General features: G+C 49.5%; 1 protein-coding gene across 1 annotated transcript in view; it reads left to right on the forward strand.

Annotated features, from left to right (window-relative positions):
* The first annotated feature begins 320 nt into the window (after positions 1 to 320).
* LOC139055783 (neprilysin-1-like) overlaps positions 321 to 16,859 on the forward strand; it is an 87,462-nt gene continuing 70,923 nt past the window's right edge. The window contains exons 1-2 of the mRNA XM_070533330.1: positions 321 to 675; positions 1,074 to 1,190. Of these exons, the coding sequence (XP_070389431.1) occupies positions 1,077 to 1,190 (114 nt within the window). The 5' untranslated portion in view covers positions 321 to 675; positions 1,074 to 1,076. The remainder of the gene's footprint in view (positions 676 to 1,073; positions 1,191 to 16,859) is intronic.

The raw sequence follows: 16,859 nt of genomic DNA on the forward strand, positions 1-16,859 counted from the left end.
GTGACAACGCACAGGCGGCGCCAGATGTAGAATCGCCATAATAGTTACTAAGAGATGCTTGGCACTTGTGAAGAATACGAGAAGTCGCTTATACCGCTTCGCTTTGACGTAGCTGTTTGTAAGTTGGGCATACATGTGAGAAATACTTTACAAGCGAAGCTTGTATTGGCTCAGGAGTGGCGTTGTCGTGGCTACCCAAAAAAGCCCAGTGCTCCTGGAGCAGAGCAGCTGCGCGAAAGGGCGCATTCGTGAGTCGACAGCTGCGCCGGCACCGGAGCGTGTCATTACCAAGTACTCCTGCTGCATAGGCGCGCGCGTCTAATCACAGCCCCTTCGCTTCCGCCTGGGAGGAAAAGAGCGGGAAGTGGTTCCTCGCGCGCTGCGCCGGCTTCGTATCCGTTCAGTTCAGTCTCGGAAAGCGGATGGGACGGCCACAAGGTGTGAGTTCTCCCGAGGAACGGGCAGCTTTCGACGAGCGGCGGCGAGAACGTGCCGGTGAAAGGGGACGACTATCGAGCCGTTACAGCCGCTCTAGACTAGGCAATCCGACAGCAACGAGAAGATCCCGAGCTGAGGGAGCGTGAGGTCGAAGCAATCCGTCACCGTTACCTGTGGATTACTTAATCGTGATGGTCAAGTGCACACAGGACAAGCTTCACTTACCCCCGTTTACAGGTAGGGGAAGGGCTGGTTGGTCGCACTATCCTGTTTCACCAACTACCACAGCATAAAATGCGCAGAATTCGGTTTGCCAATAACTACTCAACTCGGAAGTACACACAGAATTGCTTATGGAGCCAGGTTTATAGAGACTGCTACCAAACGAGATGTTCAAAAGCCCCCCGAACGTGGTCCAGATAGTTTATTCGTCTTCATATATAATTTGCATTATAAAAAAAACATCAATATAAGAATGCCGGGATAATACGTTTTAACATTGCTTCTCATGCTTTAAATTAACAGCTTCATAGCAAAGTAAATATGCCTGAAACTACATGTTTCACCGTAAAGTATCTATCAGTACGTCAGCATAAACCGCATGTGCAAATGCGAGCCTCTTCATATATCCACAGGTCATGGCTTTCCAAGAAGTCTGCGAAGGGCGTGGGCTCGCCGTACTGCCAATGGAGCCGGGGCATACGGAGACTGCTACCAAACGACATCTCGAAAAGCCCCCGAACATGATCAAAGTAGGCGCAAATTTCGTCTTCATATATAATTTGTGTTGTAAAAAGACAGCAACATACCTATGCAGTGCAGAATTTTTTTCAACATTCCTTCCCATCCTTTAAAAGAACCACTCCAAAAGCAAGGGAAATATGCCTCAAACAACATGTTTCGCTGCAAAACATCTATGGATAGGGAATAAGGTGGGTCGCTTGTTGAAACCGCATGTAACGAAAACGTGATGTCTTGGTTCTCTAGTAATACCATTAGACAGGTTTAGCATGGCGTAAGTGGCATCACGCTATACGTTAAAGTATAGCGGGGCCACACTGCGCATGCGCCTAAAGCTATAGGAACTTTGCGTATAGCGTGCCTCCGCTATTTTCAGAATTTAGCCGGAGACGCTAAGGCTCGCAAAGCACGGACGCTAAGAAATAGCATTGTCAGTCATGGCGGCACTTACGGCTCCCGATTCACCGTGAAATCTCGTGACGGCTACGCACTCACTCTCGTTGATCGCCACTTGGTCGCCAGTAACTACTGAAATGAGCTTTCACTTCATCTAAGCTCACCTGAAGGCCTAGTTGTGAGCGCGTAGCGCATCCAATTTCTAAGATCGTTAGCGTCCTTAGGGCTGGCGAGACGCGTGCGCATAACAACAACAGAATGGTTGCCAATGGATTGTCTTGGCTTCCATATGTTTGTCACCAGGCACCATATGGCGCCCTGTCTTTTAATGTAACGTCTCTCAAAGGTGCTTGCGTTTAACGTAATAGGGCGGCAAACGCTATTCTAAGATGGTGTGATATCAATAAATGCTGCCTTGACTACTCTTAAATAGATGGCGAGCCAATCAGCTTAAAAGTGTAGAGTGCGCTCACCTAGATGGTGCGAACAATTTCTGCAGTTGTCGGCGCTTCGTTGTTTTGCGCTATAGGCGCCGTGCATGCGACGGACGCGCCACTGGTGGCGGCCTTGCGCAGAACACGCGGGAGAGGAGCCTGGCGCGCGCCGTAGTTTGCTGTGTCGTTGATCGTGCTTCTCTGTCTTATTCACGTTTTAAGAGCAAGGTAGGCGACACCATTCGCACGTGTGCGGTGGCCAAAGCTTCAGGGAATGTCGCAGAAGAATTGTTGCAGGGTGGGGGGCTCAAACACCGGTGAAAACATGCCGGCGATACGGTTCTAATCATTCCCGGCAAAGCCTCATCAGCAGGAGCAACGGTAGCAAAAATGGATCGTCGCTTCGAAGGCAAATTTCTTGTTCTCATCCTTTCCTTAGTCTCGTCGGTGTTTTTTTTCCACTCGATCATAGTTAGGCGCGTGAGCAACGAAGTTCGTCTGCAGTGCAGCATGACGTTTAATGGCATTTCGCTAAAGTTCGGAATGCTGTTTGCCGCTTATATTGTTTTCCGCTTCGTTACCGCGGTGCGCTAGCTAGGCGGCACGACTGCACGAGCGCATTGCGTTGTATGTTAAAGCTACTGAAGTTTGCAAGAAGTGAAATTGTTGGTTTCATGTGGCGCGGTAAATCCTCGCACCAGCTGTCGCGCACTTCGTGTTTTTACATCTACTTTATGCATGGTTTTGCACATGTTTAACTGTTGCTAGTTGCTCCATGCATAACTCTTGTCGATTCTTTTGAGCCGCGAAGTTTTCACCCTGCCTTGTTTGTAAAGGGTATAAATTACGCTGTGTCTTATCGGAATGATATCAAGGAAGTGCTTCTTTAACAGATTCATTCTTTTCGCCCGAGAGCATCTTATATTGTTTGCGTTTTTGGAAATGTGTTTAGAAAATTGGTAGTTCAGGGCGAGAATGCCTAATAGCTGCTGCATATGGTATTTTTGTTCCATTTCTCGCTGAAAAGTTCGCGTCCCATTTGGGAAGTCATCACACCTCGATGCTGCCTGAGCAAACTTAACACGCCGGGTGATTTGTTTGTTTGACAAAGTAGTCCCTTCTTGCATGTGAGTTTTGTACTCAACTGAATTGTTTCTTATACTTACGCTGCAGACGACTTAACCGGGCCTTGCCACCAGCGCTCATCTACTTTGACTGGCGCTGCTCTACCTTTAAATATATCATGTGGCACCTCTCTCTAGTAATATAAAAAAGTACTGAAAAGTTAGTCAGTCTTTATCTTTGTACGTTTCCAAGCAGCTCCCTTGGGGAATTTAAAATTGACAAACTGCAGCGGGAACGGTAGTTTGTCGGCATATGCTGCAGAATTGCATCGGCGGTACAGGACTAACACGCGCTTTGATTAACCCGTGTGTTTGGTGACTTTGTTGCCTAGTGTACGCGTTTCCATCAATAAATTGGCAATTACTCTTCTTGAGGCGACTTCGACTGCACTTATTCGGCGATGTTACATGTATTCATCGGCAGAAAAATCACAACGGCATATGCAGAAATTGCACCGTGCGGATTTGTTTGATATAAGTCTGCACTAACGACGGGTGCAGGTACAGGAGCAGCATTGCGGCAAGGGTAGAATAAAAAATACCAACGAGAGATCGCATCACTCAAGAAAATTTATCGGCTAGTGAACATGAGCTCCACGTCATGTAAATGGGGTTCATGGCGTCTGTCTGCGGGACACACCTTGCACGTATGTGGACCATGTTGTCCCAAACACCGGTAACATCGTGTTCATACCCGCTCGCACAGGGGTCAGCATCTTCCCTACAGCTGTCACCGCAGAAGCAGCAGCTTGGCACCCGAACAAAGGAGAAATAGCAGCCGCGAACTTCAGCCATCCTTGCTGCAAAGGGTTGTCGTCTGCTACTGCTCCCGTGTGTACTGTTGGAAGCGTCCGCTAGGTGGCTTTCAGTGGCGCCTCTATAGGCGGTGCACGAGGCGTATACTAAAGCTGTATCAAATGGCGTGCCGCAAATGTTTAGCGTGCGGAACGCCATAACGCTACCCGCAAGCATTTTACGCTATACTAATACATTCTTTCGACACAAACACTTCTTCTTTAAGGCGAAAGCCTTAGGACTCTATGTTTCAAGGTCGCATTGTGATGAACAGAAAATATCACGTGACCAATGACAGCCAGAAGCGGACCAAAGCACGTCCAGCCTTGTATAAGAGATGATTAATGATTAGCAAAGTTAATAGTTGATGCATTAATGATTGGAATAAGGTGGATTAGGGTTGGTTAAAATGAATTAAGGAGGATTAGATTGGATTATTCCATATTAAGGTCGAATAATGCAAATGAATGAGGATTAGGGGATAATAATGCGGATTATTGTGAAATATTGCGTAGTAAGCAGGATTAGGCTGCTTCTAGGTGGATCAATGAGGAATAATGTGGATTAAGGAGAGTTACGGTAGGCTTTTTAAGGTTGCGCCTTCGCGTTTCTTAAGCGATAGCTGAGAACACCCAGTCTATTTTTTTATCCGGTGACCGCATTTCACCGCCTCACAAACGTTAAAGGCTGTCGCTCTCGGCAAGACGCGTGTTCTTATACTGGAAACGTCTCGAATGTTATCTTGGTTCTATCTGTTACCTATGTGTCCGCCGAGCTTCGAGCAATCAAATTATTTGGGCTACGGGAATACTGGCCTGCATTCTAGAACTTACCCGAGCACCAACGATTACGCCGGAAGGTTCAGTGAGCCATGTACAAATAGGCGACGCGTTTGATTCGCACATCAGATTTAGACGATCGTCGTTGGTGCTCGCCGCTGTTGTTGTCGTTAAGTGTGACTTGCTTTTGCGGGCACATGCCACGCCCAATTCAAAGAATTGCAAAGATTGCAATTAGTGATTCAAAAATTTGCCTCTGGTTTCTTCACCGTCACTACAACTTGACAGTATTATCGCTTACATATTTGCAGTTTTACTACCCCTGCGCGTTACTATGTAGGTGTTATGTAGACCAAAGAAATCGTCACTCGATCATCGTGGGTCGCGTCGACATACATGGTACCGTTGTCGCTCCTCGCGAACCGCGATCGGAGCTAAATTCATCCTCTCGCTCGGTGTTCACAGCGGCATAAGATGGCACAACGATTATCGATTCGAACGGAAGTGACGCCGACGTTCGCGTTTCCGGCGCCAAGGCGACTTCAAGCTGCACCTCCTCCCGCGTCGCCTCCCATTCCGTCTCGACGCCCAGTTCACACCCCTTGGCGCACACGCGACAACCGACCCATATGCTTGGCTTGCGGTGTCGCCGGTCACGTTGCGCGCTTCTGCCATCGTGGCATGCCACCTGCTAACGCTGCTATCGCAACACCTGGATATGCCTATTATCACGATACTACCGGGCATGCGATGCTTGCCGACCCAGAGTTCTCGACGCCCTGTCGCCACCCATCGTTCGCCATCCCCACGCCGTTGCTCGCTTTCCCCCTTACGCCGCCGCCAGTCACCTAGCGAGGGAAACCAGTTGCTGCAGTTCCGCAGGAACGAACTGCAAGCTTCACGACTTCTACAAGGCCGGCACAGTCTCCACGCAACTTATTGGACGTTTTGTTCGAAGGAACCACCGCAATTGCGCTTATTGATACTGGGACTGCAGTTTCTGTTATCGACGAAAAGTTTTGACGTAACCTCCACAAGGTCACAACGCCGTTGTCTGGTATGCTTCTAAGCACCGCGACTGCGCAGCACATAGCCCCGCTTGCTCAATGTACTGCAAGGGTGGTCATCGACGGCATTGTCTATGTTGTTGAATTTCTCATGTTGTCTTCATGTTCACATGACATCATCCTCGGCTGGGACTTCCTGTCCCACCATCGTGCCATTATCGACCGTGCCCGGGCCGAAGTGGCACTTTTCCCACTTGCCGATGCCCCGCTGCCTTATCCCTCTGAAGAAAAAGCCTCCATGCTCACTATCGTGTCCAATATGGATATAGCACCCGAAATGTGTGTGCTTGTGCCCGTCTCTTGCTCTACCGCGCCAAGCCCTACAGTACTTTTTACACCGTTGCCCATTTTTCTACGTCGCAAGGCCCTACCACTCCCGTTTGCCGTCCTCACCACTGTATATGGATTATCATCAATGCTTGTGTGTAACCCGTCTCACTACCCTGTGACGTTACTGCGCGGCGAATCACTAGGTCGTGTTCAGCCCCTTGACCCGCTTCACGTTCTCGATGCTTCCGACGACAAGGCCTGTTATGAACTCGACGCCCTCCCTTCTCCCGTGCTGTGCACGTCATCATCACCATTGTCGTCGTCGTCGTCAGAAGTTCTTGAATCTGTTGTAGACGTCGATCTGCCGCCTCCGCATCGCCGGCAAGTCCTCGTGCCTCTTCAGAATTTTCGCTCGTCGTTTGATTGCGAATAACCATCTCTGTGTCACTGTCACCTCCCTTCAGAAGAGTAGGCAGGCGTTGTGCCCCTTCCGGTGGCAGTTGCCAGCCTGCTCCTCGCTTTCCCTTGCCTGTTAACTGTGTATATGTGTTCAAAACAAATAATAATAATAATAATAATAATAATAATAATAATAATAATAATAATAATAATAATAATAATAATAATAGTAATAATAATAATCTCTGGGACGTACGGCAACCGTCACTCACAGCGTCCACACTGGTTGCCATCCTCCTTCACGCTAGCGACCATACCGCGTGTCGGCCGCCGAGCGTCGGATCATTAACGAGCAGGTCGACGACATGCTGCACCGTGGCGTCATTCGCCCTTGCCACAGTCCGTGGGCGTCTCCTGTAGTATTAGTACGCAAGAAGGACGGGTCAATACGCTTCTGTGTGGATTACCGTCGACTCAATAAGATCACTCGTAAAGATGTCTATCCACTGCTTCGGATAGATGACGCCCTCGACTTCTTACAAGGTGCGGAGTACTTTTAATCTTTGGATCTTCGCTCCGGCTATTGGCAAGTGCCGGTGGCAGAAGATGACTGTGAGAAGACAGCTTTCATCACGCCCGATGGCTTGTACGAATTTACTGTAATGCCATTCGGGCCCTGCAACGTGCCCGCTACTTTCGAGCGTATGATGGACACCATCCTTCGCAACTACAAGTGGAAAACATGTCTGTGCTACCTTGACGATATCGGGGTGTTTTCGCCAGATTTCCCGACGCACCTCGTGCGCTTGCGTGAGATACTGACCTGCCTCCCCTCTGCTGGCCTCCAACGTAACATCGAAAAGTGCCGTTTTGCTGCTCGCAAGTTAGCAATATTCGGTCACGTTGTATCGAAGGGCGGTGTGCTTCCTGACCCAGCCAAGCTTCGCGCGGTCGCAGAGTTTCCGATACCCACTACTCTTAAGGCGCTCCGCAGCTTTATAGGGCTCTGATCTTACTTTCGGCGTTTTGTGTGCGATTTTGCGACTATCATCGCACTACTGACCAATTTTCTTACCGCTACCAACGGCATCTCCGCTTGGTCAACTTCCTGTGACGAAATCTTCAAGCAACTACGTCGCCTACTTACTTCGCCACCGATTCTTCGACACTACGATCCCACAGCGCCTACAAAGGTACATACGGATGCCAGCGGCATCGGACTTGGTGCAGTCCTCGCACAACGGAAAGATAGCTATGACGACTACGTCGTCGCGTATGGGAACCGCACTTTAAAGAATGTAGAAGCCAACTACTCAGTAACAGAAATGGAGTGCTTGGCCATTATTTGGGCTCTCGTCAAATTTCGTCCTTACCTATATGGTCATCCTTTTGACATTGTCACCGACTACCATTCACTTTGCTGGCTGTCCTCGTTCAAGGATCCGTCAGGTCGCCTAGGCAGATGGGCACTTCGCTTACAAGAATATGACATCCGCGTTGTCTACAGATCGGGCACAAAGCACTCTGACGCCGATGCGCTTTCCCGATCACCGCTACCTTCTGATGTGGCTTCAGTGTCTCCGCTCTTCGCATCCATTTCAGCCTTCAACGTCGCTGATATGCCGGACGAGCAGCGTAAGGATCCCCTGCTTTCAACTATGCTGAATTTCCTCCACGACCCATCCGCCACACCCTCTTCTCGGACACGTCGTTGCCAAGCCGCTCACTTTATTCTACGTGACAACGTCCTTTACCGCAGATATTATTTGCCTGATGGTCGCAAAAGGCTCCTGGTGATACCCTGACTCATGCATTCTGACATATGCGCTTATTTTCATGCTGCTCCTCATAATGGTCACGCCGGTGTTCTGAAAACGTATACTCAGCTAAAGGAAGGTTTCTACTGGCACGGCATGTATCACTTCGTGTGCCAGTAAATACGCGCTTGCACGGCGTGCCAACGGCGTAAAATTCCACAGCGCCCTCCTGGTGAGCTACAGCCGCTGCCCTACCTCGGCTCGGATCGCGTCGGCATAGACCTATACGGGCCACTTCCCTGCAGCTCCTCGGGTAACCGATGGATAATTGTAGGTGTCGACCACTTGACGCGCTACGCCGAGACTGCCGCACTCCCTGCAGCCTCTGCGCGCGAAGTTGCGTTTTTCATCTTGCGGAACTTCGTTCTTCGACATGGCGTACCACGCGAACTGCTCAGCGACAGGGGACGTGTCTTCTTGTGCGACGTAATCCAGGCCCTTCTGGCTGCATGCAGCATCGTTCACCGCAAATCTACAGCCTACCTCCCGCAAACGAACGGCTTGACAGAGAGGTTCAACCGCACACTCGGTGACATGTTGACTATGTACGTCGCCTCGGACCACAGTAACTGGGACACTCTTTTACCGTCCGTCACGTATGCCTATAATATGGCCACACAAGCTACCACTGCCTTTTAGCCTTTTTTTCTGCTGTATGGACGAGAGCCCTCGTGTACTATGGACACATTGCTCCCATATCGACCCGACGCTTCCGAATGCACGCCCGTGTCTGAAGACGCCACACACGCCAAGGACTGTAGGCAGTTCGCGCGAACCCTTACGACCACTGCTCAAGGTCGCCAAAAGCTGCGACGATGCAGTGGCGCGCTTACACCAGTTTTCCCGACTGGTTGCCTTGTTTGGTTGTGGGTCCCGCCTCAGAGCCCTAGCGTTTCAACCAAACTCCCTGCACGCTATGATGGCCCCTACCGCGCCATAGACCGTGCCTCTGCTGTCACCTACGTTGTAGACCTGTGACGCCTTCACCCGACCTTAGGCATCGCGGGCGTGACACGGTTCATGTAAACCGAATTAAGCGGTACTATATGGACCCCTCATCTTATCTACGCCGCAAGTCGCCAGGATGGCCCCTCTTCTCTCCCGGGGGTCTTCTCTCCTAGAAGGCGCTCTTGTGTCGGCTGTACGCGCGATCAGCGTTCGTATACTGCCAGTGCAACTAGACTGTGTCTAGTGCCTTATAATAAATCATCATATTACACCTGGAACCATACATCCTTTGGTGCCACTGTCATAATTAAAAGGTCTGCCGTTGCAGTTTTCAGCAGAGGCTCGATCACGTAAGCAGTGTTTTTTTTTCTTTTAAGCAAGGCCTACGTGCTCAATATCGGTGTTTAGAAGAGGGGCACGACCAGTTTAAGCGATGCGTTGCCTTCGATTGGTTGATAGAGCTTGCGTGCACTGCATTCGGCTGGTTCTTCCAGTTCGCTCTCTCTCATCTTCGAAGGCTCTGAGACGCTCCGAGCCTTGTCGTCTGAGCAGTCGTCGATATTGAGAGCGGTTCTCACAACGTCATAACAACATAGAGTCAACGCTATCGGCGGCGGTCCACCGTAACCTAGGTAACCTAGGCCATTGCATGCTGGCGTCTCGACGAACGCTCGTCCCAGCGGCCTGTCCGCCGGTTTTACCAGCAGCGCTGAGAGCTTTTGGAAACGTCGGACATTGGCAGTAGTCACGGGCTTTCGCATCTGCCATTGGTTCCTCCGAGAACGAGTCACAGGTTGGCTTGTGCGCTTTAAAAAAATTATGTGGTTTAACTTGCCAAAGCCACTTTCCGATTATGAGGCACGCCGTAGTGGAGGACTCCGGAAATATTCGACCGCCTGGGGTTCTTTAACGTGCAGCTAAATCTAAGTACATTTGTGTTTTCGCATTTCGACTCCGTCAATATGCGGCCGCCGCGGCCGGGATTCGAACCCGGGACCTCGTGCTCAGAGGCTTGCGCGCTTGTCCTCTACCTCTGAGCTCGGGGAACGCCGGACCGGCCCGCCTCATTTTCGGGGGATGAAGGCCACCAGTCGAAGAACCATGTGTTTCAAGGCCGTGTTGTGAGGTGCAGAAAATATCACGCGAGCCAAGGAAAGCCAGAAGCTTACCAAAGCATGTCCCGCCGTGTATAACAGATGAATATTGATTAGCAACGATAACTGACGATTGATTTGTGATTGGATTAAAGTGAACTAGTGTCACTAAGATAGAATAAACGAGAAGAAAGGGGTTTAACCGAGGGGCCCGATTTTTATTAGTCATATCGTGAGAAGCCAACAAACACTGACACCAAGGACAACATAGGGGAAGTTACTTGTGCTGAATAAATGAAATAAGGAAACGATAAATTAGTGGAATTAAAGTGGATGAAAAAACAATTTGCCGCAGGTGGGAGCCGAACCCACAACCTTCGCATTTCGCGTGCTATGCTGTACCAATTGAGCTACCGCGGCGGCGTTTCCCCATCCACTTTCTTGGGTATTTATGTGTACTAGTAGAATCCTGGGAGTGTTAGCCAGCGCCACCACTCACAGATTAGGGCGGCGGACGTGGAACGTCGTTCTTGCCGCAGGCGTCACAAGAACGTGATCTTTTTGGGTGAAAGGCAACTGGTCAATAAACCCACATATGCTACCTGAAGGCATCAATGTTGCCGGATTCGAGACCCTCGTTATGTAATAAACGAGAAGAAAGGGGTTCAACCGAGGGACCCGATCTTTATTAGTCATATCATGAGAAGCCAACAAACACTTACACCAAGGACAACGTAGGGGAAATTACTTGTGCTGAATAAATGAAATAAAGAAACGATAAATTAGTGGAACTAATGTGGATGAAAAAACAACTTGCAACGAATTCCACTAATTTAGTGGAATATATATATATATATATATATGTGTGTGTGTGTGTGTGTGTGTGTGTGTGTGTGTGTGTGTGTGTGTGTTTTTCAGCGCGTAGAGGAGCATCGCGTCCACCAAAAAATCGACAGCACTCCGACGCGACCGGCGTCGAGCGGTGCTCGCCTGCGCTCCGACAACATCGGACTACAAACGATAAAGGCGCCTTTATAGCCCGACATTAAGTGTGGCCTCTTTACAGTGACAACAGCATTGCCTAGCGCCGTTACCAGCAGTCGCTTTCTGGCCGTGCTATGGATGGTAGGACGCGTGTTGTGCGTACCGAGGAACTACAGCGTGGCCTCCAAGAGCAGCGACGGCGTGAGCAGAAGCGGGATCGGGCGCGAAGGCGGCGGGAAGCCGTTAACAGCGAGCGTGCATGCGTCGACGGGCCTGGGTCGTAGCCTAGCCGCCTTCCGTGCGACGAAGAACAGCAACGTTGCACGTCAAGGTGACCTTCGCGAAGAGAAACAAGAATGAGCACAGCGGCTGCGGAAGGAGAACGCCGACAACAAGCGGTCCGACCAACGTCAAGCGTACTCGCGACACCCGTCCGGACCCCGAATACCGCAAGGAGAGCAGGCTCGGCATTCAATGCTATGCATATTTCAATGTACCAAACACGCGTCATCCGTCATGTATAGACTGGAAGTTTTGCCGAAAACCTTTCCAGAATAGTCGCTAAGCCCATGGCCGTCTGCCACAGTGATCATAAAGCGGTTGTCACTATGGTAACAAAATAAAATAAAGGACGGTAGAATCATGAAGTCACGCCTGTATCTGTCTTTATTCAATCAGTATGGTAATCACCATATACGATATCAGTACAGTCATCACTGTACACAGCTTCGCTAGTGAGCCGCCTTCACAGAGTGGAATGGCACTGATTTTTTTTTTCAGCTCTCAAAAAACGTGTTCTCGCCTATATGACCTTAAACATCGCATTTGTGCTCTTAAAGGGCTTGAATTGGAGATATTGAAATAAGAGGCTTCCGTTGCTACTGAAGCCGTTTCCGAAGACTGTTCTGATGTTCTCGTTAATCTTAAATGACGAAATAATCTTGAGAGGCGTACAAATATTGCCAGAGTGACTACGATGGTCACGAGCGATAACATGTAGGATTGTGCGTGTATTGTTCGGCTCCAATGGCGATCGGCGACGGGCATTCTGTATGTCGTGATATGATCTTGCATGTAGCTCTAATAGTGCTTTTCGATGTGTGGCAAAGCCAGTGCCAAGCAGAAATAATTTACAGTATGTTATGTACGATGCATTTCACTTGCGATACGTTATATTGTACTCCACGCTCATACCACAGTTATACACGTGCCTATGAGTGAACAAACCTATCTATTCGCGGTGAAATCGAAACCCTCACACAGCCCGATGTTCATACCATTCGCATGATTCTCCCGTACCCACATCAACAACAGCCTAGCAACCCTACAGTGAACGCCTCTGGAATGGTATGGCCTGTATAACGAAGGAATAGCTCTGTCCCGGTACGAGCTGTGCGGTGTATAACGAATGCTTTCGGAGGCTTCAAACACATCGTTTGTAAAGGGGTTCGACTTCATTACACTTCTTCGACATGACTGCCAAGTATACGTCCTGTCCCACATAGCACGAGCTAGAGCACTTGTGTGATTGCTTGCTACCATTCAATTACTAGAATTAATGATTTCACTCCTTGCGTCACGAAGCTGCGAACGTGTCAGTGTGTCGCACTCTCGCCTCGCGGCCGCTAACGCTTGGGGACGTTGTGGTAAACTGCACTCCCGCCTTCGGGATCGGCCCACGTTCTCGAGTCCTTTACAAGTAGCAGAACGCTACAAAGACGTGGCGAGACTTCGTACCGCCTTCAAGCTCGGTCCAGGTTGTACGGTTTCTTTCAGGATTAAAAAATAAACTTCTGTCGTCAACACAGGCTCGCGACAAGCATAACTGCTTGTTTTACGCAAGCTCGTTGGTCCATCTGGTAACTCTCTGAAAAGAGAGAGAGAGAGATAATTTATTAGAAAGGCTGAGAGCTAGCGCGCTCTGGCCAGCTGCTCTGCGCAGGGAAAAAAAGGAAAGGCGACTAATAAGAGGGATTAAGGATGAAGATGAGGACAGGCAGAAGGGATGCATAGGCACACTAACACAATGGTTTTTCTTAAAGCCTTGTGTCAAGTCCGGTGATATTCAAGTAGTCCAGAGCAGCCCTTGTAGCTATAGATGTCACTGTGCGGTCACACATTGCAGACACAACAGTATATTTAGGCGTTGTTGGCTTTCCTATGACACGCTACCGCAGAAGCTAGCGTCTTAAGCTGTGATGTGCACAGAGCGCTGTCTCAAAACACATGTTGCACCATCTCAGGCACTTCGCAGCGTCCACAACTCGCGCTGTGCTCATGGCCGATGAAATGAGCATAGCGTCGAGTGAGCCCGGCGCCCAGGCGAAACCGATGAAGCATGCATGCTCTTCGAAGAAGCCCAAATTGAGCTCGATAGCCACCTACTTGTAAAGGTTTTCCCGCTGTGTGCTGGATCTGAAGAAGTTCTGTTGTTGTTGTTGTTGTTGGCTCGTGGTCAACCAAGAACAGTAGCATCACCTAGCGGCCGCGGCCACTCAGCCATACCTCAAACGACGGCTGGAAAAGCGGCGTGTCCTTGAGTGTCCGCGCTACAAAATTGTGTTTTCTCATGCGTTAAAATTACAATACGAACCCATCATGTCTGCAGCTTGAGTGTAAGTCGTACATGACGAATTTTCTGACCCAATATACTTTGAAAAAGAAATCTATTGCTTTTATCACTTCGATAAGGCACTTGCGCTTGGCGAAAAGCCTAGAAGAATGAGGATGTATGCTGCATCTCGCACAGACAGTGTGTGCTGTATCATCCCTAGATTGATACCCATAAATCCCTAGATTGCCGAAAAAATCCCTAAAACTGTTTTATATTGACCACGTTGTGCTTCACGGGGCCGCAGAGCATTGTGCGCGCTTCTGTTCCCATATTTATGTGTTTTGTTGAATGAAAAAGTAAACTAGCTGCTTTTTACTCGGCTCACCTTCTTCGTCGCCAACCGTTGCACAAGTTGCCTTCCAGAACCCAAACTTTGGGCGAGTTTGTAAGAATTCACATTTGGCTTAGAGTGTTCAAAACACGACGACACATGAAAGGAAGACCAGGTAGGGCGAGCGCTTAAAAGCAATTGGCGCAAGTTGCCATTTACTTTTCTGAAACGATAAGTTTCTGAAACGAAGCACAGGCGGAAGCGCTGAACGCCTTTTCAGGTCAAAAGGAGACACTACGTTACTAGAGCCGCATGAATTACAGGACCGCCGGAAGAGATTCCCCATAGGGCCGCAAAGAGAACAGCGACACCCACTTCATCCTCGCCTATCACGATGCCAGAATTGAGAGAATTCACGACTGACTACAGCACCGCGCGTTCTAGCGACCGCTTCCGGGCGCGCTGCTTCAGCTCCACTTAAAACCTATACTGGTAGTGCTAGACTGTTAAGGAGCAGTTGGTTACAGTAACCTTCGTTAATACTGCGTGGGTACTTATGAATATGCATAGTGGCGTAAATGGCGAGGTAACTGTATCTTTAACCATCCCTAGACACTTCGAGAAAGACGTATAATCCCTGAACAGACCCGAGAACTCCTAGGTCAAGGGATGATGATGATGATGAAAAACTTTATTTATCCCTTTTTAAAGGGAAGGGGGCAATGGAATAGAGGGTGGGGGAGGAACTACTTGAAGTAGGCCTTCTTTATCCTCTCAGCCCACTCCAGGATGGCCTCCTGAAGATCGGGCCTGGAGCTGCGCAAGGCAGCCTCCCACTGCTCCTCACTACAAATTAATTGCTTGAGGAAAGGGGGAAGGGGGTGCTTAGGGCACCCCCACATGATGTGGTTTAAGTCTGCTTTGGGAGAGACAAAGAATTTACAAGAGGGAGAAAGGTAAATGGCGGGATGAATGCGGTGGAGGAGGTAAGGGGACGGAAAGGTGCGAGTCTGCAGCTGTCGCCACAGAACTTCACACCTACGCGGGGATTTGCCCATGAGTGGCGGAAAGGTTAAGCGGTCTAATCGGTAGTGGGTGCAGATGTCGTGGTAAGTAATAAGTCGATCCCGCGCTGTAAACGGTGCCTCCTCCGTGGCGAGGTCCGACACATCTGATGCCTGAGCCCGGACAGTAAAGGGATAAATCCCTAGAGTTGGCGTCACTGCGCAGAGCATGTGCTGCGACCGTAATCAACATTGCAGCAAACGTAGGATGGTTGCCATGAGCGTCTCCTTTGAAACGAGGCGGTGGCTTGCGCCGCAAAGCTCGTGTTATTATTTTGCCTAATGCACCTACTCCTCTCCAGAAAAAAAACAACAACAAAATCCACTGCATCAAACTTTCTGAAACACTGTCCAAAAAACACTACCGCCACCTACCGTCCCCGGCCACTCAGACAGACCTCAAACGTCAGTCGGAAAACGGGTATTTGTTTGTGTTTCCGCGTAACAGGATTAGGTTGTCTTGAATATTCGAATTACAGTCGTATGCTTTTACGTCTGCAGGTTGTGCTTAAGCCGTACGTTACGAATTTTGGGACGCAATGTACTTCGAAAAAGTTAACTTTGATCAATAAGGCACTTGCGCTTGGCAGAGTGCCTAGAAGAATGAAGATATATGCTGCGCTTCCGCAGCAATGCTGGCTTGCGTAATGTACGTCGCTTTTGGTGGTGGTGCATGGGCAACAGTGAGTGAGTGAGTGAGTGCGAACTTTATTTAGGTCCTGGGGAGAAATAATTAAATCAATGCGGCCCGGGCCCTCTGGACAGGCTTGAGCTGAGTGATGAGCTCGGTGCTTCTGAGCGCTGTGTCCCAGGAGGACTGGTCAGGAAAATCAGTGCCCGCGTTGGCAACAGCTTCGCTGTACATCCGCTTTCGCAGGGTGGAATGGAGGCGGATTTTTTTGTCGGACGCTCTCTTTACAAAAGACGTCTGTTCACTGTTTTTCGGACGCTTTATTTCGTAATATATCCGATTCCCATGAGCGGCTGCTATTGGCCAATAGATGACATCAAAAAGGAAGGGTGTTTGGTTCAGTGCACTTCTTATTACTGTTACTGTGTATATTTATAGAATCAGTCTAATCAACTGGCTGAAGTAGGTGAACATCTGTTTTCTAATTTCGATAATAATGACGTACTTCTGGAAGAGACCGACGATCGTCTGCTCAGGCTCGGCCGTTGCCGCCCGTGTAGGAATTGTGTTTCGCGAGGCTTCGCACCACGCGAAACTTAAGGTTAGCCCACACGCACGCTTTTCAACGTCGCTCCTGGTTAGACGCCTTGGCAGACTAATTGATAGCGCTTCAAAAATGCGCAAGTTAAATGTGGCCACCATCCGTCGTTCAAGCTGGTGAAGGACAAAGCCGGTCCGTACCACGTAGCTTGGTCAGAATGTAGCGTACGAGCGCGAGCACGTGTTCAAGCCATGTTGTGCACACACGAAAGCTTAGGCATACGCACTACAGTTACATGTAGATGGGGTAAGGTGCGTAGCTACGCAGCTACGTAGCGCAGATACTACGGCCGCCGTGGTGTGCCACCACGAGTCCATTGGCTAAGCGCAGTGCGGCTCGCTGAGTACAACTGCGTTTGGCTAGGTTTGCCGCGTCGTAGGCGCGAACATCGG

Source organism: Dermacentor albipictus, chromosome 2, assembly GCF_038994185.2.
Source record: "Dermacentor albipictus isolate Rhodes 1998 colony chromosome 2, USDA_Dalb.pri_finalv2, whole genome shotgun sequence".
NCBI lineage: Eukaryota > Metazoa > Arthropoda > Arachnida > Ixodida > Ixodidae > Dermacentor > Dermacentor albipictus.